Here is a 25,463-nt window from a genome sequence, read left to right as displayed (position 1 = left end):
TTAGTAGCAATGAAATTGAATCAGTCATAAACTCCCAACAAACAGAAAAGTCCAGGACCAGATGACTTCACAGGTAAATGCTACCAAGCATTTAAGGAAGAGTTAATACCTATTCTCAAACTATTCCAAAAAGTAGAAGAGGAAGGAAACTTCCAGATTCATTTTGTGATGCCAGCATCACACCCTGATACCAAAATCATATAAAGACATTACAGAAAAGAATACAGTAAGCCAGTATCTCTGATGAACATAGATGTAGAAATCTTCGACAAGATATTCAAATTCCATCTAACAATGCATTTTAAAAAGTCATTCACATGATCAAGTGGGATTTATTCCTGGAATGCGAGGGTGGTTCAGTATTTGCAAATAAATTGACATGATACATCACATTAAAATGCAAAAGGATAAAAACCATATGATCATCCCAGTAGATGCAGAATCATTGTAGTTCAATTTGCATTTCCTTAATGTTAATCGTGTTGAACGTGTTATTATGCCCCCTATGTCCCATCTCTGTTCTATTCAGTGAAATGTTGGGTTTTTGCTCATTTTTCTAATTGGGTTGTCTTTTTTTTTTTTTTTTTTTTTAAGCTGTTAAGGTTTGAGACATCTTTATGTATGTTAGATACAAATCTTTTATTGGATATGAGATTTGCAAAGTTTTCTTCCAGCTTAGAGCTGGGACAGAGAGGGGCATGTCATTGCTGCTGAATGGCAAAGCCCAGTCTCTCTGTGTGGTCTCCGCTGATACCACAGAAAGGGATATAACTCATTACCATCCATCTAGGGTAAAAATAGGTCCTGGGGTCCTGTTGGCTATCTCTGATACCTTGGCTTGGATGTTGGGGTGTCTTGTAATCATTTAGCAAGGGTAGAGGTTTAGGCTCCTCATTTGGCCTTTGGTGATATGAAAAAAGCTGGGTTTTTTTCTGTGTTGTTTGGCTGTAATAGAGCAGTTTTGTTCTAAAAGTTTTCTGTCTTGCTAGACTTCACTTTTACTATTTTTTTTAGCTAATGAGCGTGAGTTTTTGTTAGAGCCTTTGCCTATGCCCTTTTTTCCTGTATTACTGGCTTCTTTAGCTCCTAAATCTGGAATATATGAGATAAAAAGAAAACCCAGGATTTCACTACCGTGTCATTCCTCAGGTCCCAAAATCCATAGCCAGCCTGCCTTCTCTGCATCTTTCAGATGATTCTTAAATTTGTTTTATATATAATATCTAGAACTTTTAATTATACTTACAAGATGAATAGGAAGTACAACTACTACTCCATTATGTCAAAAGTGACAGCATAATTTTAGTTTTTTTTATTTGAAATCAAAGGTGGCTGTTATCAAATAGGATGCCAAGTATTAACTTTATAGGTAAAATACAGAAATCTCAAAGAGATTTTATATTTATGGTAGCTTTAGGTTCTGATCCAACACTCCAGGAAGAAGTACTCATTCTTTTTCCTATTCTTAGGAATACTCCTTTCCTTATTCTTACTGGTAAAACATTAGGTGATAGGCCAAGCTTCTATAACAAAGAGACCTCAAAATACAATGGCCCAAATAAGATAGAATTTTTTTCTTTTCTTTTTTTTTTCTAAGATTTTATTTGTTTATTAATGAGAGAGAGAGGCAGAAACACAGGCAGAGGGAGAAGCAGGCTCCATGGACTCGATCCCGGGACTCCAGGATCACGCCCTGGGCCGAAGGCAGACGCTAAACCTCTGAGCCACCCAGGGATCCCCTTATTTTTCTTTTATATGATAGTCTAGGATAGGAAAAGGAGCTCTGTTCCTTGAAGTTATCCAAAGACCCAAGCAGGCTTGGCAGCTAAGCCATTTTTACACATGGCTTCTGAGATTGTTCTAGATATTACCATTTTCAGCTGGCAAAAGTAATGGCGATGGTAATGATGGTGGTAATAGGGGAACATGGAGGTCAAGAATTTGATTTTCTAAGGACAGGAAGCAGAAGTTACACTTACTGCTTTTGCTTATATCTCATTGGCCCAAACCTAGTCATACTTATACCTAGGTACAAAGGAACCTGGAAAGCTCTCCAGCTTTGTGGCCATGTGAGCAGCAAAGGTTAGGGTAAGGGACCTCTGTTACTAAAAGAAAAAAGGTAAGAATACTAAGGGCAATAGTGGTCTTTATTTTTGTTACTTTAGTGAAACAGTTTTAGAAGGAATTAACTATATGGTCTTAGTTATCATGAGCCATTTTATCCTATAGTTAACTGTCTTTTTTTGTTGTTGTTGTGTTCTTACCTGTTTTATTGTAAAAATGAACAGGACCTTTGTGGTTAAATCTTAGCCTGGATTATATAACTGGTTTTTATATAACTATTTGGACTACTTCAAGTAAGAACTTGTTTATATCTTCTAGGGTTTACAGAGTCCACGGGGAATAGGATGCAAGCCAGAAGCTGTATGTAGTCACATTATTATTGAGAGCCATGAAAAAGGATGTTTCAGGACTCTAACTGCTGAACAACCACAATTGGATAGTCACCCTTGTGTTTTCAGATCTGCTGACCCCTCAGACATGATCAGAGGACAACGGAGTCCATCATCATGGAGAACCAGACACATCGACCTTTCCAAATCACTAGACCAGTGTAACCCCCATTTCAAAGTTTGGAATTCCTTGCAGTTACGAAGTCATTCCCCATTTCAAAACTTTGCAGCTGATGACTTCAGAATTAGCCAGGGTCTTCGAATGCCATTCCATGAAAAGATAGACCCTTGGCTGTCAGAATTAGTAGAACCTGCTTCTGTGCCACTTGAAGAAATGGATTGTCATTCTTCATCACAAATGCTACCCCCTGAACCCATGAAAAAGTTTACTACTTCCATCACTTTTTCATCTCACCGACATTCTAAATGCTTTTCAGATTCCTCTGTTCTTAAGGTTGGTGTTACTGAAGGTAGCCAGTGTACTGGAGCATCTGTGGGGGTATTTAATTCTCATTTCACTGAAGAGCAAAATCCTCCCAGAGATCTAGAACAGAGAACCTCTTCCCCTTCATCATTTAAAATTGTTAGTCATTCACCAGATAAAGCTGTGACTATTTTAGCAGAAAGTAGCAGGCAAAGCCCAAAGTTATCTGTTGAACATTCTCAGCAAGAAGAAAAATTCTTAGAAAGATCAGATTTTAAAAGCAGTGACTCTGAGCCCAGTACCAGTACAAAGTGTAGCAATGTCAAGGAAGTTCATTTTTCTGATAACCATACCTTCATTAGCATGAGCAGACCAAGTTCCACACTAGGAGTAAAAGAGAAGAATGTAACTATAACTCCAGATCTTTCTTCGCACATTATTCTTGAACAACGACAGCTTTTTGAACAAAGCAAAGCCCCACATGCAGATCACCATGTGAGAAAACACCACTCTCCCCCTCCTCAACATCAGGATTACGTAGCTCCAAACCTTCCTTGTCGCATTTTTCTTGAAAAACAAGAACTCTTTGAACAAAGCAAAGCCCCACATTTAGATCATCAGATGAGAGAAAACCACTCTCCCTTTCTTCAAGGTCAGGATTATATAGCTTCAGACCTTCCTTCTTCCATTTTTCTTGAACAACGTCAGCTCTTTGAACAGAGCAAAGCCCCAGATGTAGATCACATGGGAAAATACCATTCCCCTCTTCCGCAAGTTCAGGATTATGTAGTAGAAAAGAATAATCAACATAAATTTAAATCATACATTTCTAATATGATAAATGTTGAAGCCAAGTTCGATAATGTGATCTCCCAATCAGCCCCAAGTCAGTGTACATTAGTAACATCTACATCTGCATCTACTCCACCCTCAAATAGAAAAGCACTTTCTTGTTTTCGTATAACTCTTTATCCCAAGACTCCTTCCAAGTTGGATAGTGGAACCTTAGATAAAAGATTTCACACATTGGATCCAGCTTCTAAAACAAGGATGAATAGTGAGTTTAACTCTGACCTACAAACTATATCTTCAAGATCATTGGAACCAACCTCCAAATTATTGGCCAGTAAACCTATAGCACAGAATCAAGAATCTTTAGGTTTTGTAGGACCTAAATCTTCACCGGACTTCCAAGTTGTACAGTCTCCTCTTCCAGATAGTAATGATATTTCTCAGGACTTGAAAAGCATACTTTTTCAGAATAGCCAGATAGTAACCTCAAAGCAAACACAAGTGAACATTTCAGATTTGGAAGGATATTCCAGTCCAGAAGGGACTCCAGTATCTGCAGATCGGTGAGTCTCATTGTGATGACAAGCAAGCTGATGGAATTTGTGATAAAGGGTTTTAAATACTTAAGCAAATGTAAGTTCTTGGGAAAGGTAGTATGATTTTTCTTAGGGGAGGTTGTATCTGACTAGTCTTCTAGAAGTCTTTTAAGGCATAAATTCCTAAATAAGAGAGAACATCTGAAAGTAATATATCTTTTTTTTTAATTTTTATTATTTTTTTCTTTGTTTTAATTTATCATTTTATTTATTTATTTTTTAAAGATTTATTTATTTATTTATTTATTTATTTATTTATTTATTTATGATAGAGAGAGGCAGAGACACAGGCAGAGGGAGAAGCAGACTCCATGCCAGGAGCCTGACGTGGGACTCCATCCCGGAACTCCAGGATCGCGCCCTGGGCCAAAGGCAGGCGCAAGACCACTGAGCCACCCAGGGATCCCCTTATTTATCATTTTAAAAGGCTTTTGACAAGACTTGGCATTAATTATTTCAGAACATCAAATTACTTTGGGAAGAGTCTTTGATCATCCCGTGGTACAATTTACTGATTTATTTATTGTATTGGAAATATGCTGAAGACCAGGCTTTGGGATGTGTGCATATGTGCTCACTCTCTTGCTTATTTGTGCATGCTTCCTCTCTCCCGTCTCTCTTAGTTTCCATTTCATGATTCAAATATTTAGTATTTACAATGAAAGAAAGGTAACTTTCCAACAGAGCATCTTGGCAGATATCACTTTAGCCAAGTTATCAAGGCTAATATCATTGGTAATGCTATCAATATAATGCGCTGATGTGATGTCCCACTTTGCAGTGTGTTCTAGGAAAGGAAACCTAGGTCGGAACTAAATACATTAGAGCTATATTATTCAGCCTAATTTTAAGACTGTCATAAATTCAGCTTTACATTTTGAATCCTTTAAAATACAGATAAACAGAATTACCCTCTCTGTTTCATGTTCCACCTTCTACTTGAGAAGGCATCATATCATAGTGAAGAGCCCTGGGCTTGGAAAGAGGGAAGGGAAAAATGTTTATTCAGTATCTACATGTGGTAGTCGTGGCAATGAGGGACTTATACATGTTATCTCATTTAATGCTCATGATAACCCTATGAGGTAGGTCATGGTATTCCTGTCTACCTCTGGGAAACTGAGACACTGATACTGCTTCTTTTGCCAGCAGACAATATTGCCTCACATGATGCTGTGCTGTGTTTTGTTTTGTTTTTTTTTTTTAAGATTTATTTATTTATCTTATTAAAGGTAGGGAGGGGCAGAGGGAGAGAGAGAGAGAATCTTAAGCAGATTCTCTGCTGAGCATGGAGCCTGATGGGGGCTCAGTCTCACAACCCTGCGATCACAACCTGAGCTAAAACAAGAGTCATATGCTCAACCACCTGAGCCAGTCAGGTGTCCCACACATAATACTGTTTGTAAGCAACAGAATGGGCAGTCTAGTTCAGTCTGTTTAAAGCAAGAGCTTGTTCACCACATGGTAATGTCTCCCCGAATCTTGAACCCTGCTTTCAGCTCCTCTGTCAGCTCTCCTCTTGGACAGGTCATTTAATATCTTTGGTGCCTGTATGCAGATGATGATGGAAGGAAAAGGCTTAAAAAGTTGAAAGGCCCTTATAGTTCTTAAAGTTAGTGATTTAGAATATGGGCCTAAAAAACAGGGTCAGTCTCTACTTTCACCATTATAATACTGAATTAGAGTTGAATTCCCTGAATTAGAAGAAAATAATAGATGACTATAAATATGAACTAATAATAATGCCGTCTGTCTAGAATGTACTAAATGCTGTTATAGTAGATGCAGATATCATTTTATACTTAATATAATCATTATTTTAAAATCCTAATCCTAATATTTTAAAATTAGATGTTTTGCCCAACATTGCATGGTTATTATTAAATGTTAGAGGTGGCATTTGAATCTAGGTTTGTCCAACTCCAGAGTCCATAGTAATTCAGATGGTGCCTGGGTGGCACAGTCGGTTAAGCATCTGCCTTTGGCTCAGGTCATGATCCTGGAGTCCTAGGATCGAGCTCCACGTTGGTTTCCCCCCTTAGTAGGGAGTCTGCTTCTCCCTTTGATCCTCTCCCACTGATGCTTTCTCTCATTGTCTCTCAAATAAATAAAATCTTTAAAAAAATGCAGTAGTTCAAACTATACAATATACATATATACACTAATCTGTATACATGTGTTTATGTATATATGTGAATAAAATACATAAATATGTATTATTTTTAAACTTTTGTTTTGAAATTATTTTATATTTACAGAGGTGCTACAAAAATAGTAGGAAGACTTCTTGTATTAACTATTTATTGCTGTGTAACATATATTACTCTGAAATGTAGTAGCTTAATAAATATTATCCCAATGTTAATATGGGTTTTGTGAGTCAGAAATCTAGGTGAGGCTTAGCCAGGTGCTTTCATTTCAGCTCAGGATCTCTTTCAAGGTTGCAAACAAGGTTATTGCCTGTAGCTGTAGTCCCATCTCAAGGCTTGATTGAAAGGATGTGCTTCCAAGCTTGTTCACATGGCTATTGGCCAGACATCATTCCCTTCCTTCCATAAGGCAGCTTAAATATGCAACTAAATGCCCCTCTAAGTGAGCATGAGAGAAGAAGGAAGGATGCCCAAGAGAAATGTCATAGTCTTTGTAACGTCACTTTCTAAGTGAACCTCACTACTTCTGCACCTTTGTCTTCAATGGAAATGAATCACTATTTCCAGCCCACACTTCAGGGTTAGGGGATCATACAGGGGTGTGAATACCAGGAATCAGAGATCATTGGGAAAAATATCTTAGAGATTGCCAATATGTCCTTTACCAAAGCTTTCTCTGTGTTAACATCTTAACTGTAAAACATTTACCAAAAACTAAGTAATTATCCTTCATATAAAATTATAACTAAAATATGGACTGATTTGGATTTCACCTGATTCTTTCCAGAAATGAACCTTTTTTACTTCAGATCCAACCCAAGATACCACCTTGCATTTTAATTGTCATGTCTACTTTATTTCCTTCGATCTGTGGCCATCCTTGTTTTTTATGACCTTGACACTTTGAAAAGTTACTTTGGAGAAAGTTTTTATTTAGTTTTGCCTGATGTCTCAGGAGTATATTGAGGTTATGCATTTTCAGTGCATTTCATTAGGGAGCACATTAAGTTGATATGCATTACTGGTGATGTTAACCTTGATTACTTGACTGCAGTGGTGTCTACTAAGATATTGCACTGTACAGTTACTGTTTTTCCTATGTAAATACTAGATATTCGAGAGAGAAACTGGTAGACTATGTTAACATCCTGTTTCTGCTTAAACTTTCATCATTAATTTTATCATTCATCACTGGATCTTGCCTGTAGCAATTATTACTCTGGTATTCTAATGGAGTTTTTATATTTCTTTCATGTCTATTATAAAGTGGAATTTTTCTGTAAGCAAGAGCTATTACTCCTCCCCCATTTAATTATTCCTTTAGTTATTCATGTACATCAGTATGGATTCAGGAAAATTTATTTCATTCTTTGGATTATAATCTAATACTACTCAAATGATTCGAGTTTTAGCTATTGAAAGCACTTTCCATGTTGGCTTCTCTACTCTGCCCCAGGCCCCACTCCCAATCAACCATTTCTCCCAAGAACCCTTGTTCCCTGTTTGCCTCCCTCCTTTCCTTCCTTTATCTTTCCTTTCTCTTTTCTTTCTTGAAAAAAGGATTTTTTCTAGCTTTTTTGAGATATAATTGACATAAAACATTGTGTAAGTTGTTTTGAAGCATGTTGATTTGATACACTTATATATTGCAAAGTCATTACTACCATAACATTAGCTAATACCTCTGCCCTGTCACATAATTACCTTTACTTTTTGTGGTGAAAACTGTTTGTAGTTTAAGATCTTTTTAAACAACTCTCAAGTGTATGGTGTATATTATGTTAGCTATCATTACAATGTTGTACTTAGATCCCCAGAACATGTTCATCTTCTAGTTGGGAGTTTGCACCCTTTGACCACAATCTCCCCATTTCTCTCACCCTCCACTTCCTGATAACTACCCTTCTATTCTCTGTTTCCATGAGTTTGGCTGTTTTAGATTCCACATATATATCATACAGTTTTTGTCTCTCTCTCTCTTTTTTCACTTAGCATAGTGCCCTTAAGATACATCTGTGTTGTTGCAAATGACAGGATTTCCTTCTTTGTAATGGCTGAATAATATAATAGATGGACACTTAAGTTGTTTCCATATCTTGGCTGTTGTGAATAATGACATGGGAGTGTAAATCTGTCTTCAATGTCCTGTTTTCATTTCCTTTGAATATATACCCACAAATGAGATTTCTGGCTCATATGGTAGTTCTATTTTTAAGTTGTTGTTGTTTTTTTTTTTTTTTTACATTTTAAAAAATTTAAATTCCATTTGCCAACATAAAGTATGACACCCAGTGCTCATCCCACAAGTGCCCTCCACAGTGCCTGTCACCCAGTCCCTCCCCCCCCCCCCCCCGCCCCGTAACCCTTTAAGTTTTTGAAGAATCTTACTGTTTTTCATAGTGGCTATATCAGTTTACATTCCCACCAGCCAGTAGTGCACAAGGGTTACCTTACCTCTGTATACTCACCAACATTTATCTCTTGTCTTTTGATAATGACCATTCTAACAAGTGTCAGGTGATAGCTCATGGTTTTCATAGAGCTAGAGGTTTGCATGCCCATTGTTTAATTGGATTATTCATTTTGGGGATGTTAACTTGTTTGTTTCTTTGTTATTGAATTGTATGCATTCTTTATATATTTTGGATTTTAATCCCTTATCAGATAAATGGTTTGAAAATATTTTCTCCCACTCTGTAGTTTCCCTTTTTACTTCGTTGTCTATTTTGATATACAGAGCTAGAGGTTTACACCTTTTCATGTACCTGTTGGCCATTTGTATGCCTTCTTTGGAAAAATATCTGTTCAGTTCCTCTGCCCAATTTTATTTTGTTTTTTAAGCTTTTATGTGAATTCCAGTTAATGTACAGTATCAGTTTCAGGTGTACAAAATAGTAATTCAGCACCTCCGTGCAATACCCAGTGCTCATCACAACAAGTGCACTCCCCAATCCCCCTAACCCACCCAACCTATTAACCTCCACCCACCTCTGCTTTGGCAACCATCAGTTCTCTATAGTTAAGAATCTGTTTCTTGGTTTGCCTCTCTCCCCCTTTTTTCCCCTTTGCTCTTTTGTTTTTTTCTTAAATTCCATATGAGTGAGATCATATGTTGTCTTTCTCTAATTTATGTATAATACTGTCTAGCCATCTCTAACCATCCATGTTATTGCAAATGTCAAAATTTCATTCTTTTTATAGCTGAGTAATATTATATATACCACATTTTCTTTATCCATTCATCAATCGATGGACACTTGAGCTATTTCCGTAATTTGGCTGTTGTAGATAATGGTGTTATAAGCATCAGGGTGCATGTATCCCTTTAATTAGTGTTTTTATATTTTGGGGGTAAATGCCCAGTAGCACAATTGCTGAATGGTAGGGTGGTTTTATTTTTCACTTTTTTAGGAACTTTCATATGGTTTTCCACAGAGGCTGCACCAGTTTGCATTCTCACCAACGGTGTAAGAGGGTTCTTCTTTCTCCACATGGTCGACAACAGATGTTGTCTCTTGTGTTGTTGACTTTAGCCATTCTGATGATGTGAGGTGATCTCTCATTTAGTTTTGACTTGCATTTCCCTGATCTGTGATGTTTAGCATCTTGTCATATGTCTGTTGGCCATCGATATGTCTTCTTTGGGAAAATGTCTGTTCATACCTTCAGCCCATTGTTTAATTGGATTATTCATTTTGGGGATGTTAACTTGTTTGTTTCTTTGTTATTGAATTGTATGCGTTCTTTATATATTTTGGATTTTAATCCCTTATCAGATAAATGGTTTGAAAATATTTTCTCCCATTCTGTAGTTTCCCTTTTTACTTTGTTGTCTATTTTGATATACAGAATATTTTTGGTTGACGTTGTCCCTCATACTGAGTTTTCCTTTTGTTGCTTATGCATTTGGTGTCACATTAAAAGTCATTACCAGTGCTCCTGAGTAGCTCAGTTGGTTAAGCGTCTGCCTTCGGCTCGGTCATGGGTCCTGGGATCGAGCCCCTCAGCAGGCTCCCTGCTTAGCAGAGAGCCTGCTTCTCCCTCTCCCCTAGCTTGTGGTCAGACTACCCCCACTCTGTCAAATAAATCAATAGAATCTTGAAAAAAAAAAAAAAAAGTCATTGCCAAGATCAGTGTCAAAGAGTTTTTTCCATATATTTTTCTCTATGAATTTTCAGGTTTTATGCTTAACTCTTTAATCTCTTTCAAGTTAATTTTTGTGAGTGGTATAAGATAGGAGTCCAGTTTCATTTTTCTACACATGGTTATTCAGTTTTTCCGGGACCATTTATTGAAGAGACTATCTTTTCCCTCGTTGAGTATTCTTGGATCCTTTGTCAAATATTGGTTGACTATATGTGCAGGTATTTATTTCCCTGCTCTCTGTTCTGTTCATTTGTCTGTGTTTCTGATTTAATGCTACTATCATACTGTTTTTGATTACTACAACTTTGTAGTGTAGTTTAAAATCAGGAAGTGTGATGCCTCCAGTTTTGTTCTTTCCTAGAATTCCTTTGGCTCTTTGAGGTCTTTTATGGCTCCATACAAATTTTAGGATTTTTTTCCTCTTTGTGTGAAAAATGCCAGTGAGTGTTGATAGGGATTGCACTGACTCTATAGATGGCTTTGGGCAGTGGACATTTTAACAGTATTAATTCCTCTGGTGCATGAACATAGTCATCATTAAATTTATACCTAGGTATTTATTTTTGATACTAGTGTAAATTTATATTCTCCCTTTCTTTTTCAGATATATTGTTGATAGAAACACTAATCATTGGTGGAATATTTAAGATTTTCCATCTATAAGATTATATCATTTTTAAACAGTGTTACTTCTCTGATTTGGATGCCTTTTACAATTTTTTTTTCTTTCCTGATTGCTCTGGCTGAGACTTCTAGTACTATGTTAAGTAAAATAGTAAGAGTGGGCACTTTTATCTTATTCTTGATATTAAAGGGAAAGCTTTTAACCAGTCACCCCAGAGGATGATATAAGCTGAGGATTTGTTATAGATGACATTTATTTTATTGAGTTATGTTTCTTCTCTACCCAATTTGTTGATAGTTTTTTATCATGAATGGATGCTGTGTTTTGTCAAATGCTTTTTCTTGATTTTTATCTTTCATTCTATTAATGTGGTATATAATATTTTTTGATTTCCATATGTCGAACTGTCCTTGTCTCCCAGGGATAAATACTGATTGGTCATAGTGTAGGATTCTTTAAATGTGCTATTGAATTTGATTTGCTAATATTTTGTTGAGAATTGTTGTATCTGTATTCAGGGAAGGTGGTCTGTAGTTTTCTATCAAAGTCTTTATCTGGTTTTGGATCAGGGTAATGCTTATCTTGTAAAATGAATTTGAAAGTGTTCCTTCCTCTTCAATTTTTGGTTGAGTTTCAGAATTCATGTTGTTTCTTCTTTAAATGTTTGATAGAGGGACGCCTGGGTGGCTCAGCAGTTGAGCATCTGCCTTTGGCTCAGGCATGATCCTGGAGTTCCAGGTTCGAGTCTCACATCAGGCTCCCTGCATGGAGCCTGCTTCTCCCTCTGCCTGTGTCTCTGCCTCTCTCACTCTCTCTCTCTCTCTCTCTCTCTCTCTCTCTGTGTCTCATGAGTAAATAAATAAAATCTTAAAAAATAAAATAAATGTTTGGTAGAATTCACCAGTAAAACCTTCTGGTCCTGGACTTTTTTTTTGTTTGGAGGTTTTTGATTACTAATTCAGTCTCCTCTTATTATTGGTCTGTTCATATTTTCTGTTTCTTCATGATTCAGTCTTGGTAAGTTGTATATTCTAGGAATTTATATTTTTTTCCCTAGGTTCTCCAGTTTGTTGGCATATAATTGTTCATAATAGCCTCATGATCCTGTGTGTTTCTGTGGTATCAGCTGTAATGTTTTCTACTTTCATTTTTTATTTTATTCATTTTTTTCTTTTTTTTTTCTTTTTTAGTGTGGCTAAAGACTTATCAATTTTGCTTATCTTTTAAAAACACAGCTCTTAGGGGTGCCTAGGTGGCTCAGTCAGTGAAGTGACTGCTTTTGGCTCAGGTCATGATCTCAGGATCCTTAGATCAAGCCCCACATCAGGCTCCCTGCTCAGCAATGAGTCTGCTTCTCCCTCTTCCTCTCCCTGTATGATTTCTCTCACCCTTGCTCTCTCTCAAATAAGTAAATAAAATCTTAAACAAACCCAGCTCTTAGTTTCATTGATATTTTCTGTTGTTTTTCTAAACTCTATTTCATATATTTCTTCTCCTGTCTTTGTTACTACCTTCCTTCTGCAAAGTATGGGCTAGTTTTTTCCATGAGCTATATTTATTTGAGATCTTTCTTTTTTCTCTTCTTTTTCTTCTTTTTTCTTTCTTTCTTTTTTTTTAAGATTCATTCATTCATTCATTCATTCATGAGAGACACAGAGTGAGAGAGAGGCAGAGACACAGGCAGAGGGAGAAGCAGGCTCCATGCAGGGAGTCCTGACATGGGACTTGATGCTGGGTCTCCAGGAACAGGCTCTGGGCTGAAGGTGGCACTAAACCACTGAGCCAACTGAGCTTCCCTTCCCTTCCCTTCCCTTCCCTCCCCTCCCCTCCCCTCCCTCCCCTCCCCTTCCCTTCCCTTCCCTTCTAGCATGCATGAGCAGGAGGGAGGGGCAGAGGGAGAGGGGGAGAGAGAATTTTAAGCCTGACATAGAGCTTGATCTCACAACCCTGAGATCATGACCTGAGCTGAAATCAAGAGTCAGACATTTAACTGACTGAGTCACCCAGAGGCCCCAAGACCTTTCTTTTTTCTTAATATAGGCATTCATCGCCATAAACCTCCCTTTTGAACTGTGTTTCTTCATCCCTTTGATTTTTGTGTGTTGTGTTTCCATTTTCATTTGTTTCAAGATTTTTTGGGTTTCTCTTCTGATTTTTTTTTTTTTATTTTTTGACATACTGGTTGTTCAGGATTTTATTGTTGAGTTTCCACATATTTGTAAAATTTCTGGCTTTCCTCCTGATACTGATTTCTAGTTCCATATTATTGTGGTAGGAAAAGGTACTTAGTATGATTTCAGTCTTCCTAAATTTGCTAAGACTTGTTTTGTGGCCTAGCATATGACCTATCCTAGAAAATGTTCTGTGTATGCTTGATAAGAATGTGTGTTCAGGAGCTGTTGGAAGGAATATTCTATAAAGGTCTGTTAAGTCCATTTGGTCTAAATTACAATTCAAGTCCAACATTTATTTCCTTATTGATTTTCCTATCTAAATGATCTAGTCATTGTTGAATTGGGGCATTTAAAAACATAAAAATGTAGAGAGTAAAATGATAATGTTTTTGTATGTGATCAAGGTTGTTATTATATAAAATAGATTGTTATAGCTATAAGAAGTTTTATGTAAGCCTTATGGTAACCACAGAGCAAAAACATATAGTAGACTCATGAAAGATAGAAGGGAATTAGAACATAATCTTAGGAAAATCAATACGTCACAAAAGAAGGCAGCAAGAGAAGAAGAAAGGAACAAGGAAAGTACAAAAATAGCCAGAAAAACCAATGAGATGGCATTATTAACTTCTTACCTATCAATAATTACTCTAAATGTAAATGGATTGAATTTTCCAATGAAAAAAGATAGAGTGACTGGATGAGTAAAAAACCTGACCCAACTATGTGCTATCTACAAGAGACTCATTATCTTAAAGACACACAGGTTCAAAGTGAAGAAATGGAAAAAGATACTCCATGCAGGTGGTGACCAAAAGAGAGCAGGAGTAGCTATACTTTTATCAGACAAAATAGACATTAAACTAAAAGCAGTAACAAGAGATAAGGAAGGCCATTATATAATAATAATGGGGATGGTTCATCAAAATGATACAACAGTTATAAATATATACACACCCTTAAGCACCTAAGTGTATTAAGCATTACTAAACATATCTGAAAGAAGAAATAGATAACAATACAATAATAGCAAGAGACTTCAGTACGCTACTTTGACCAATGGAGAATAGTATGTAGGAACAAAGGTATAAAACACCAGATTAGCTTATTGTTACTAGGGTGTCACTGCTTCTAGCAGTTAATCAAGCTAAGAATTAATATGTATGTATATTAATTCATGCATATACCTACTATCAATGTGTGTGTATGTGTTTGTAGATAGCTAGATGTGGTTTAAAAAATACTTACACAAGTCAATATTGATACCTTCAACTAATCTAGAACCATAGGGTTGATTCAAGCCTCTTACCCTTATTTTTTTTTAACTTCTTTCTTCAGTGGTGATAAACCACAATATATTTACCCTAGTATATAAATTAGTTTCAGAGTTCCTAACCTGTATCCACCTGAAAAACAAATCCTCCCAATTTGCATACTGTGTTTATGTATACTTTCCTTTTGAATTTAGCATTACAGTATCCAATCAAAACACTGCTGACATTTATTACTTAGATCATGTTCTTTTCTTCTATACCCTTCAGTGTGAGTATGTGATTCATTTATAATACAGTTAGTTTCATTTGTCCTATCCTGCATTCCACTTTTGCCCTTACATAGTGGTTAATTTTTAAAAGTTTACATAGTGTAAAACTTGCTTTTTGTGAGGTACAATTCTATCATTTATGATAAACCCACCATCACAGTTCCATAAAAAGTATTTCCGTCAATCCCAAAATTTCTGCCTGTCATCTATTTATGGACAAACCCCTTCCTTGACACCTGGTAATTCCTGATTGGTTCTTTTCCTCTAGTTTTGCCTTTCCTGAGTGTCATATAAATGTAATAATGTGTAATAGCCTTTGGGTTTAGTTTCTTTTACTTTGTAAAGCACATTTAAGCTTCATCCATCTTTTTCATGAAGCAGATTTTTAACTTTTTATTGCTTTATTAAAAGAATGATATTTTATTATTCTTTTATATTACAATTCTGTAGTACAGATTACCATAGTTTATCCATTCATTCATTCTTTGTGGTGATTACAGTTAGAGCTATAAACATTTGTGTGCCAGTTTTTGTTTCTATAGAATAAATACTCAGAGGAGTGGGATTGCTGAGTCATATGCTGTATGTGTGTGCTTAACCTTGTGAGAACTGTTTATCTGCATTCTCACCATCAATGATATATGTTCCAGTTACTCTACATCTTTGACAGCATATGATATTGTCCATATATTTAGGCATTTTTATAGGTGTACAGTAATATTTCAACATGATTTTCCTTCCTTCCTTCCTTCCTTCCTTCCTTCCTTCCTTCCTTCCTTCCTTCCTTCCTTCCTTCCTTCCTTCCTTCCTTCCTTCGATTTCATTTATGACAGCGAGAGAGCACAAGCAAGGGGAGTCGCAGAGGGAGAAGGAGCCCAATGTGGGGCTGAGACCTGGGACCCTAGGATCATGACCTGAGCCCAAGACAGATGCTCAACCAGCTGAGCCATCCAGGCTTCCCATGGTTTTCATTTGTATTTCCCTAATGGCTTTTCTTCATTCATGTGGTTATTTACCATCCTCTTTGGTGAAATGATTTTTTAATATTTTCTTATTATTGAGTTCTGAGAGTTCTTAATGTTTTAGATATAAGTGCTTTGCTGGATATGTTAGTGGCAAATATCTTTTTGTAGTATGTCACTTATCTTTTTCATCAACTCTGGATCTTTCAGAGAACAAAGGTCTTTAATTTCAATGAAGTCCAGTTTACTGATTTTTTTTTTATGGCTCATGCAGTAGGATTGACAGTCCTTTTCTTTCAGTATTTTAAAAATATTCTGCTTCCTTCTAAATTCCATGGTTTCTGACAAGAAATCTATAGTTTTGGAATCATTATTGCCCTGTAAGTTAGAAGAAGTGTGTCATTTTTTTCATATTGCTTTAATTTTTCTTTTGTTTTGCTGTGAATCAATTGGTTATGATGTTTCTAGGCATGGATTTCTTTGTTATATTGTGTTTGGAGTTTGCTGAGCCTTCTAAGAGTTTATATCTTTATATCATATTTAGGGAGTTTTAGTCCCTATTTCTTCCAAATATTTTTTCTGTATCTCATTCTTTCTCTTCTCTTTCTATATCTCTGATGACAGAAATGTTAGACCTTTTGGTATTATAAGTCCCTGAAGCTCTTAATTTTTTTTTTCAATCTGTTTTTCCCCTCTGTTGTTCAGATTAAATAATTTCTATTGATCTGTCTTGGAGTTCACGAAGTCTTTGCTCTGACATTTCCATTCTGCTATTGAGCTTATCCAATGAGTATTTATTTCAGTTACATCATTTTTAGTTTTAAAATCTCTGCCTTTTCTCCTCTATATCTTCTGGCTTTTTTGCTAAGACTTTGTCTTTCTATTTGCTTCAAGGGTATCCATTCTTACTTGTAGGATTTTGTAATAGCTTCCTTAAAGGTTTTTGCCAGATAATTCTAACATTTCTTTCATCTCAGCATTGGTGTCTGTTGATTTTCTTTTCTCATATGAGTTTAGATTATTCTGGTTCTTCATATGTGGAGTAATTTGGGGTTGTATTTCGTAATATTATGAGGTAACTAGTCTCATTTAAATCCTATAGAAATTTTTGATATTTTTGTTTTAGCAAGTAATCAACTCATTCACATTCAGGTTACAAATTCTAACCAGCCTTCTGTGGATTATAGTTCCATTTGAGTTCAGTTTTCAAAGCTTTTGTACTGCTATTCAGATCTGACCTGCATGTGTGTGTACCTAGTAGACAGTCTGAGACTTGGGTAGTAGTCTATCTCATATTTCTGTGTTCAAAGTGTAAGTATGCTATTTAGGTTCAGATCCACACACACAGATGGCTCAGGGATAGGCCCAGGAGTTTACAAACATATGTTAAGGAATTGCTTTTCTCTCTACAATTTTTCCTTGAGCTCCCCTTTCCTGAGTGAGGACAGAAAGCAGGAGCTTAATTTACTTTTCTGTGTACTTGCTATAACTACTTTCTGTCAGTTGCAGGTGGCTTGGTACAGAGGAGACCAAATCTCCTCTGTCGGAAGAGGAAAGTTTTCCTCCCTCAGAATTTGAAGCTCTTCCTATGGTCCCTGTAACTGCTGAAATATTGTCACCATGAGATTACTTAAGTGCTTGAGATTCCTAGATGAGAGCCCAGGAAAAAGATTTTTTTTTTTTTTTTTTTTTTTTAGGAAAAAGATTTTTGTACTATTTCTACTCTCCCTCTTCAGGCCTGAATAGAGGGCTTTGGAGGTTTTTCTGTCTGTACTAATGCCTGCCTCCATGTTTCAAGCTATTTTGAGTTCAAACCAGTGGATGCCAAAGGAAACAATGATAAATTCATCACCATTTTAATAGTGCTTCGAATGTTGATCATCTTCACCAATTTGCCTACTCCCGTTATTTTTCAGTCCTCTGATAGCTGCTCTGTGTAGACTGTCTAGATTTTATGTATTCAGATGGGAGAGACTGGGTCAGTTAAGATTATCCAGCAGTAGAATCAAATGTACCACTTTTTATTCCCATCAAAGTTTATACAGTTTCAAATTACTCCACATCTTTGCCAACACTGATGTTTCCAGTTGTTTTTAATTTTAGCCATTCTAAATGTGGATGTGAAATGGTATGTTACTGGGTTTTAACTTGTATTTCCCTGATGACTCATGATGCTGACCATCTTTTCTGTGCTTCTTAGATATTTGAATGTCTTTATTTATGAAGTGTCTGTTCCCTTTTGTTTATTGTATTGTTTGTTTTATTATTATAAAAGTTTTTTACGTATTTCAGATACACATTATCTGTGTCTTGCACATACTTTCTCACAGTCTGTGGTTTGATTTTTGTTTTCTTACTGGTACCCTTTGAAGAAGACAAAGTGTTACTTTTTATAAAAATTGTTAGTTTTTCATTTAAGGTTAGTGCTTTTCGTGTCTTGCCTAAGAAAATGTTGCCTAACCTAATGTGGTGAAAATTTTCTCCTATATTTTCATCTAGAAATATAGTTTTAACTTTATGTTTTAATTCTGTAATTTATGCATTTGAGAATCATTTTCTTAGATAGTCAAGCACCATTTTTGAGATTTTGATTATTTCCTTACTGAATTTAATCGGTAAGTTTGTCAAAACTCAGTTGGCCTCTAACATGTGGGTTTATTTGTTCCTTTAATCTGTTTATCCATTTTCATACTAATACCATGATGTCTTCTTTTTTTTATAGCCATGATGTCTTCATTACTATAGCTTGATAGTAAGTCTTGAGATCAGGTTATGTCCTCCAACCTTGTTTTTATTTTCAACATTGTTTTTGCTATTTTAAGCCTTTTGAATTTCAGTATAAATTTTAGAATAAGCTTCCTGTTTTCTTCGTTAAATCTTCTTGGGATTTTGTTTGGATTATGTTGAATCTATAGATGATTTTGCAAATGATTGATATCTTAATAATCCTGAGTTTTCATATACATGAACATTTTTTCCACTTGTAGTACACTTTCAGTAATAAGTAACTATCAATGTATAGGTCTTGCACATGTTTTGTTAAATTTATTCCTAAATATTTTGTGGTTTTGATACTGTTGTATTTCAAAATTTGTGTTTTCTAGTTATTTGTTGCTTGTATATGGAAATATTGTTGTCAAGCTAATTGAGAAACGTCAACAAGTTAATTTTCATTTTAATTTCTTACTTATTGGGTCAAAGCTTCCTATGGGTAAGAGTGAATGGATTGGGCTTATAGTGGCTAGGAAGTAAAACTAGGAAAAGGATTTTGTGTGTGGGAGGTTTAAATTTTCTGTTGGTGCCAAAGAAAGGTACTCACATTAAGACTTTCTTACCTGTCCAGATGTAGGGCCAAAGGCAATGCTTAAAAAGAAGTCATTAGTGAAACATCAAAAATGGAGTCAGACTTTATTACAGTACATGTTGTAGAGATTACCCTAGTCATCCTTAATTTATATATTGTCCTTTGTTGCTAGATACAGTTTACCTTATATTTTATGTAGGATTTTTGCATCTGTTTCATGGGGGATATTCACTTATACAATTTTCTTTTCTTGTAATATCTTTGTCTGATTTTGGTATGAGCATTGGGCTGACCTCAGAAATATATTGGGATACCCTAAAAGAGTTTGTGTAAGGTTGATTTCCTTTTTTAGATATTTGGCAGAATTTACCAGTGAAGCCATTGTGGCCTGGAGTTCTTAGTACAGATTCAGTTTCTTTAATAGGTATGACTATGCAGATTTTCTTTTTCTCTGGTGTCAGCTTTGAAAGTGTTTTTCAGTAAATTTTTCTTAACTTGTCAGAATTTGTTGACACGAGTTATTTTCATAATATACTCTTATCCTTTCAGTTTTTGAATCTCTATTGATAATAGCTCTTTTATGTCTCGTATTAGTAATTTTTTTATTTTACTTGATTGCTTTTTCTAGGGATTAAACAATTCGGGTTTTGTTGATCCTCTAGAGTGTATTTCCTGTTTTAAGGTTTCTGCTTATGTTTACTTTTTTCCCTTTTGTTTTGAGTTTTAACTTGATGGTCTTTTTCTACATTTCTGACAATAAATACTTAATTTTCTCAATTTCATTATTATTTAGCCTTTTCTGACATACACAGATTTTTATGTAGTTTCTTATTATTACTTTTGTTCTAAATATTTTCTCCTTTCTGTTACCATTTGTTTTTCCTTGGGCTATGTAGAAATGATTCTATCTAGATAATTCTGTTGTGGTCTTTGAGATTATATTCTAAATGATTTCAGTATATTTAAATTTCTTAAAATTGCATCATGTTATGGTAGATTTTTATTTTGATCAATGTACAGTTGATAGTAGTACATATTCTGCAGTTCCTGAATGTGACATTCTGTATATGTCAATTTGGTCCAACTGATTGACTGTTATGTTGAAATCTTCATTTTTACTGAATTTTTGTGTGCCTGTTTAATCAGTATCTGAGAGTATTATGTTAATATCTCTTATTTTCCTTAACCATTTGGGAGTAAGTTGCTGACATGCTGCCCCATCACTGTATCATTTCCTATAAAAAGAACGTTTTCCTATATAACTCCAATAAAGCCATGAAAATTAGGAAATTAATATCAGTGCTGCATTACAGACACTATTTAGAATTTTTGGTTGTGCCATTTAAGATTTTTATAAGAGGAGGCAGTTCAAAAATCACATGTTGCATTTGATTGTCATGATGCTTAATTTCCTTTGGTCTGGAACATTTCTTCACTCTTTCCTTGACTTTCTTGACTTTTTGAAGATTACAGATCATTTACTTTGTAGAGTGTTTTTCAATTTGGGTTTCTTGCTTGTCTCTCCTGATTAGGTTTGGGTTAGGAATATCATCGAGGTGACCTTGAATTCTCATTATATCTTATCAGATGTTGCACAATTTTCATTTGTCCCACTACTGACAATTATCACATTGATTATTTCATAAAGTTATGACTACTAGGTTCCTTTAGTAGAAATTTACTCTTTTTCTTCTTATAATTATGTATTTCTGTGGGAAGAAGTACTTTGAAATTATGTAAGTATCTCATTCCTTTGCAGATTTTTAGTTTGTTTATTATATCCATACAGAATCTTGCTTTCTTATTTCATTCAATGGGTCTATTACTTTTTTTCACTTTTTTATTTAAAAATATTCCCAACAGATTACCAAAAATAGTTTGTAGAGTGCCATGGACCCATCACTTGTCTTCTCCAATGGTAATATCTTACGTAACTTTAGTACATTATCAAAACGAGGAAACTGTCATTTATACAATATGAATAACTAGACTACAGGCCTTCATTAGATTTCACCAGTTTTTGCATGCAGTTCAGTTTTTTTGAATGTATAGGTCTATAATTCTATGAAATTTAATAACACAGATTCACATTCCTACCATAATTGAGATACAGAGGCATTCTGTCATCACAAAGGAATTCCTTGTATCTGTTCCTTTATACTCACACTCCTGCTCCTTGCCTTCTTTAACCCCTAGAAACCAGTGATCTGTTTCTCTACTGTATGATTTTATCATTTTGAGAATGTTCTATAAATGGAATCATGTAGCATGTAACCTTTGGGATTGACTCTTTTTACTCAGCCTAATGATCTGAAGATACATCGGAGTTCTTGTATGTATCCATAGGTCTTTCTTTTTATTGCTAAGTAGTACTCCAGTGTTTAAATATATCACAGTTATCCTGTAGAAGGACATTTAGGTTGTTGCTAATTTTTGCTATTACTAATATAGCTGCTGATAACATTCATTTACTTATTTTTACATTAACATAAGTTTTATTTTTCTAGGACAATGATTTTCAAACGGTTGATTTTGTTTTTTGTTTTTTGTTTTTTTCTTTTTAAAGATTTTATTTGTTTATTCATGAGACAGAGAGAGAGAGAGGCAGAGACACAGGCAGAGGGAGAAACAGGCTCGATGCAGGGAGCCCGACATGGGACTGGATCCCAGGTCTCCAGGATCAGCCCTGGGCCGAAGGTGGTGCTAAACCGCTGAGCCACCCGGGCTGCCCAAATGGGTGATTTTGGCCCCAGGATGATATTTGGCTATAACAGATGATAGACATTTTTGGTTGTCACAACTAGCAAAGAATTTTCTATTGGCATCAGAACTGCTGATGAATATCCTGGAATACACAGTACTACACACAAAGAAGTATTTGGTTCAAAATGTCAGTAGTGCCAAGGTTGAGAATCTCTACTCTAGGATAATTGCCCTGATTGTTGGGTTGTATAGTAAATATGTGTATATTTTATAAGAACCTGCAAACTTTTTCACAGTGGTTGTATCATTTTACATTTCTACTAGCAAAGTATGAGGGATCCAGTTTCTCTACATCTTTATCAACATATGATATTCTAAATATTTTTTATTTTAGCTAAAGTATAAAGGGGTGTTCTTTATCATTCTAATTTGCATTTCCCTAAATAGCTAATAATGATGAATACTTTTTCATGTGCCGTATATTTTCTTTGATAAAGTATGTGTTCAAGTTGGTTTTCCAGTTTTTTGGAAATTTTATTTATTAGAGAAAGAGCAAGAGAGCGAGTGTGTGTGTGTGTGTGTGTGCGCGCACATGAGCAGAGGGAGGGGCAAAGGAAGAGGGAGAAGCAGACTCTGCTGAGCAGGGAAGCCCAACCGAGGCTCCATCCCAGGACCCCAGGATCACAACCTGAGTCAAAGATACCTAAGTGACAGAGCCACCCAGGCGCCCCTCAAGTTGTTTTGCCATTTTCTAATTGTACTGTTTATTTTAACTGTTGAATATAGAGTTTTTATCTCTTCTGGATACATGTTTTTTGTTGTTGTTGTTGTTGGATATGAGTGTAAATATTTTACGTCTTAAAAAATCATTTTCTTATTGTGTTCAGTGTTACTATTGCAATTTGTTTTCATTCTGAAAATGCCACTGATTTGATGGCCAGTGACAGCCCTTTCAAGCTGTCTTCTGCATCCATTTTACATGTCTCAATTATCTTTTGAATGTGTCTTTGCTTTCTGGCATAAGAAGATATTTCAGACCCTTCTAGTTTTCCATCCTCTGGAATTGGCCATTTCTCCAAGGAGCTTGATTTCTTCAAGGAGATATTTTGAAGCCAAGATTTGAGCAGGATGTGTACACATTGCTTTTGGGTTGCTCCAAGCCCTTTTAGTGGCAATGTGTAGACACACAAACATACACACACACACATACATTTACATTTATTTCTTCGGTATATATTAAAAAGCACAAGCTCACACCGATATTTGCAGTTCTGATTGTATTTCATTTTACTTTTTTCTTCTTTCTGTTTTTGTAATTCCCATATCCAATAGTGAGAACCCTTACTTCCAATATGTTTTATGTATTTATTTATTTGATCAATCTCCCATTGTATAACTAATATCCATCTCTCTTGCCATCCTCTCCCCAGCCAGGATTCTGACTTACCACTTAGATTCTGACTCTCCATTCAGGCTACCTTTCTGTGTGGGTGTGCTTCTCCCCTAGCTTGGGCTTTGACACTCCACGCTAGACTACCCCTCAACATGGATGACCTCCCTGCAACTTGTTCTCTGACTTACCGCCCCCAACGCCTATCAGAATGCTTATCCGATTCATGTAGGCTCTTTCTTACCTACTTGAGGCTCTTACTTTTCTGGACTGCCTTTCAAATGGGCATCTTCTTCATCCTACTTAGGCTTTTAATTTTTTACAATGGTCCTCTGTGCTTGGATGCCTTTATCCTGTTCAGGATCTGACTCAAGATGATAGGTTACCCTATGTAGATACCCTCCTTACCCTGGCTCTACCATCTCAAGTCAGCCTGCCTTCCCTTACCCTGCTTGATCTCTGACTCACCAAATTAGGCCACCTTTAGTCCCTGGATGCCACCCTCCTCAGGAGAATCTGACTTCCCAGTCCAGGCTGCCTCTCTATGAAGATGTTTTCTACACTCTAGTCCAGATCTTCCACTCTTTGTCAGGCTGCCCCACTCTAGAGACACCTTCCTCATTCTGCTTGGTATCAATCCACATGCCAAGCTGGACCTTCCTTTCCATTGAAACCTTCCTTATCCTGATCAGGCTCTGGTATTTTATATATGGCCACACCTCCACAGATTCTCTCCTTGCCCTGATTGGATTATGATATCCTGTGTTAGGCTACTCTTTGTTGGGCACTCTCCTCACTCATGAGACTCTTACCTTACTCTGGGGTACTGTTACCTTACCCTGTATAGGTGCCTACCTTATTCTCTCCATCCAAGGCAAAAATAAAAAGACAGGAGGAGGAAAAGGAGAAATGATGCTTTTTTTTAAATTACCATTTCCTTGGTATATCTTTTTCAATCCTTTTACTTTCAGTGTATCACCTTATGCTAAAGTGTATCTCTTGTGAATAGCATATGATTTGGTTTTATTATTTTTATCCTGTTAATATTTGCATTTTAATTCAGATATTTAGATCATTGATATTTAGTATAATTATTGAGATGATTGTTTTAAGGTTTTCCATTTTGCATTTATTTCTATTTGTTTTCCCTGTCCTTTATTATTTTAATTGATTATTTTTATTTCATACTATTTCCTTTGTTGGATTTTTTTATTATACATACTTGTATTATTCTTTTAATGATTATCCCAGAGGTTATACTTCCTTGACTTACAATTCATTTTAAATTAATATTCTTTCTACTTTATGAGCAATGAAGACTTATTTATTTATTATTTTTTATTTAGGGAGAGAGAATGTGCCTGAACCCAGGTGGAGAAGATAGAGGGAGAGGGAGAGAGAGAATCTTAAGCAGGCTCCTTTGCTCAGCATGGACCCCAATTCAGAGCTTGATCTCACAACCCTAAGATCATGACCTGAGCTGAAATCAAGAGTTGGCCACTCAACTGACTGAGCCACCCAGGTGTCCCAAACAATGAAGACTCTTAGAATAGTTTAGCTCCATTTGTCTGCTCCTGCTTTTGTGAATGTATTTATTTTCTAACTTTTTATAAATCACCACAAGACATTGTTGTTGCCTATTTATTTCATTTGTGGTTGCCTATTTATTTCATTTCATATGAAATATAGAATATACAAGTATATATAAAAAGGTATTTGTGTATGTGTATATATGTATCTGTGTATATTATACACACTCCTTGAATGTATATTATCCACACATACATATACACACAGACACAGATTTTAGGTGCCTTCATTCTTTCCTATAGTTCTGTACTATGTTAGATTGTTTTATGTGAGCCTAAAAAATCATTAGTATTTCCTGAGGTCTACTGGGATTTGTTCTTTCTTTTTTTTTCCTGCATTGATTGCAAAAAGTAGATTCTCATTTTTATTGAGATTCCCTTTGTTTTTATCTATTATCTCCCATATTTTGATCTCTTAATATATTCACAATCATTTTCAAGTCCTTTCTGCACTAATTCCAATATCTGAATTCTCTGTAAAACAATTTTCTTGTCTGTTTTTTCTCTCAACTTTTACTTTTTTCTGCTTGACAAATTTTGTAATTTTTGATTATGTACTGGATATTGTAAATTTAAAAAAATCATAGGGACTGAGGATGCTGTTATTTTCCA

At 35.6% G+C, this 25,463-nt stretch overlaps 1 protein-coding gene across 1 annotated transcript in view; it reads left to right on the top strand.

Annotated features, from left to right (window-relative positions):
- The window catches only part of ALMS1 (ALMS1 centrosome and basal body associated protein), a 215,567-nt gene that overhangs the window by 99,696 nt on the left and 90,408 nt on the right, over positions 1–25,463 (top strand). The window contains exon 13 of the mRNA XM_038561747.1: positions 2,383–4,232. Coding sequence (XP_038417675.1) covers positions 2,383–4,232 — 1,850 coding nt within the window. The remainder of the gene's footprint in view (positions 1–2,382; positions 4,233–25,463) is intronic.

This window comes from Canis lupus, chromosome 17, assembly GCF_011100685.1.
Source record: "Canis lupus familiaris isolate Mischka breed German Shepherd chromosome 17, alternate assembly UU_Cfam_GSD_1.0, whole genome shotgun sequence".
Classification (NCBI taxonomy): Eukaryota; Metazoa; Chordata; class Mammalia; order Carnivora; family Canidae; genus Canis; species Canis lupus.
The sequence above is the reverse complement of the archived record's forward strand: the minus strand, read 5'-3'. Positions and strand labels throughout refer to the sequence as shown.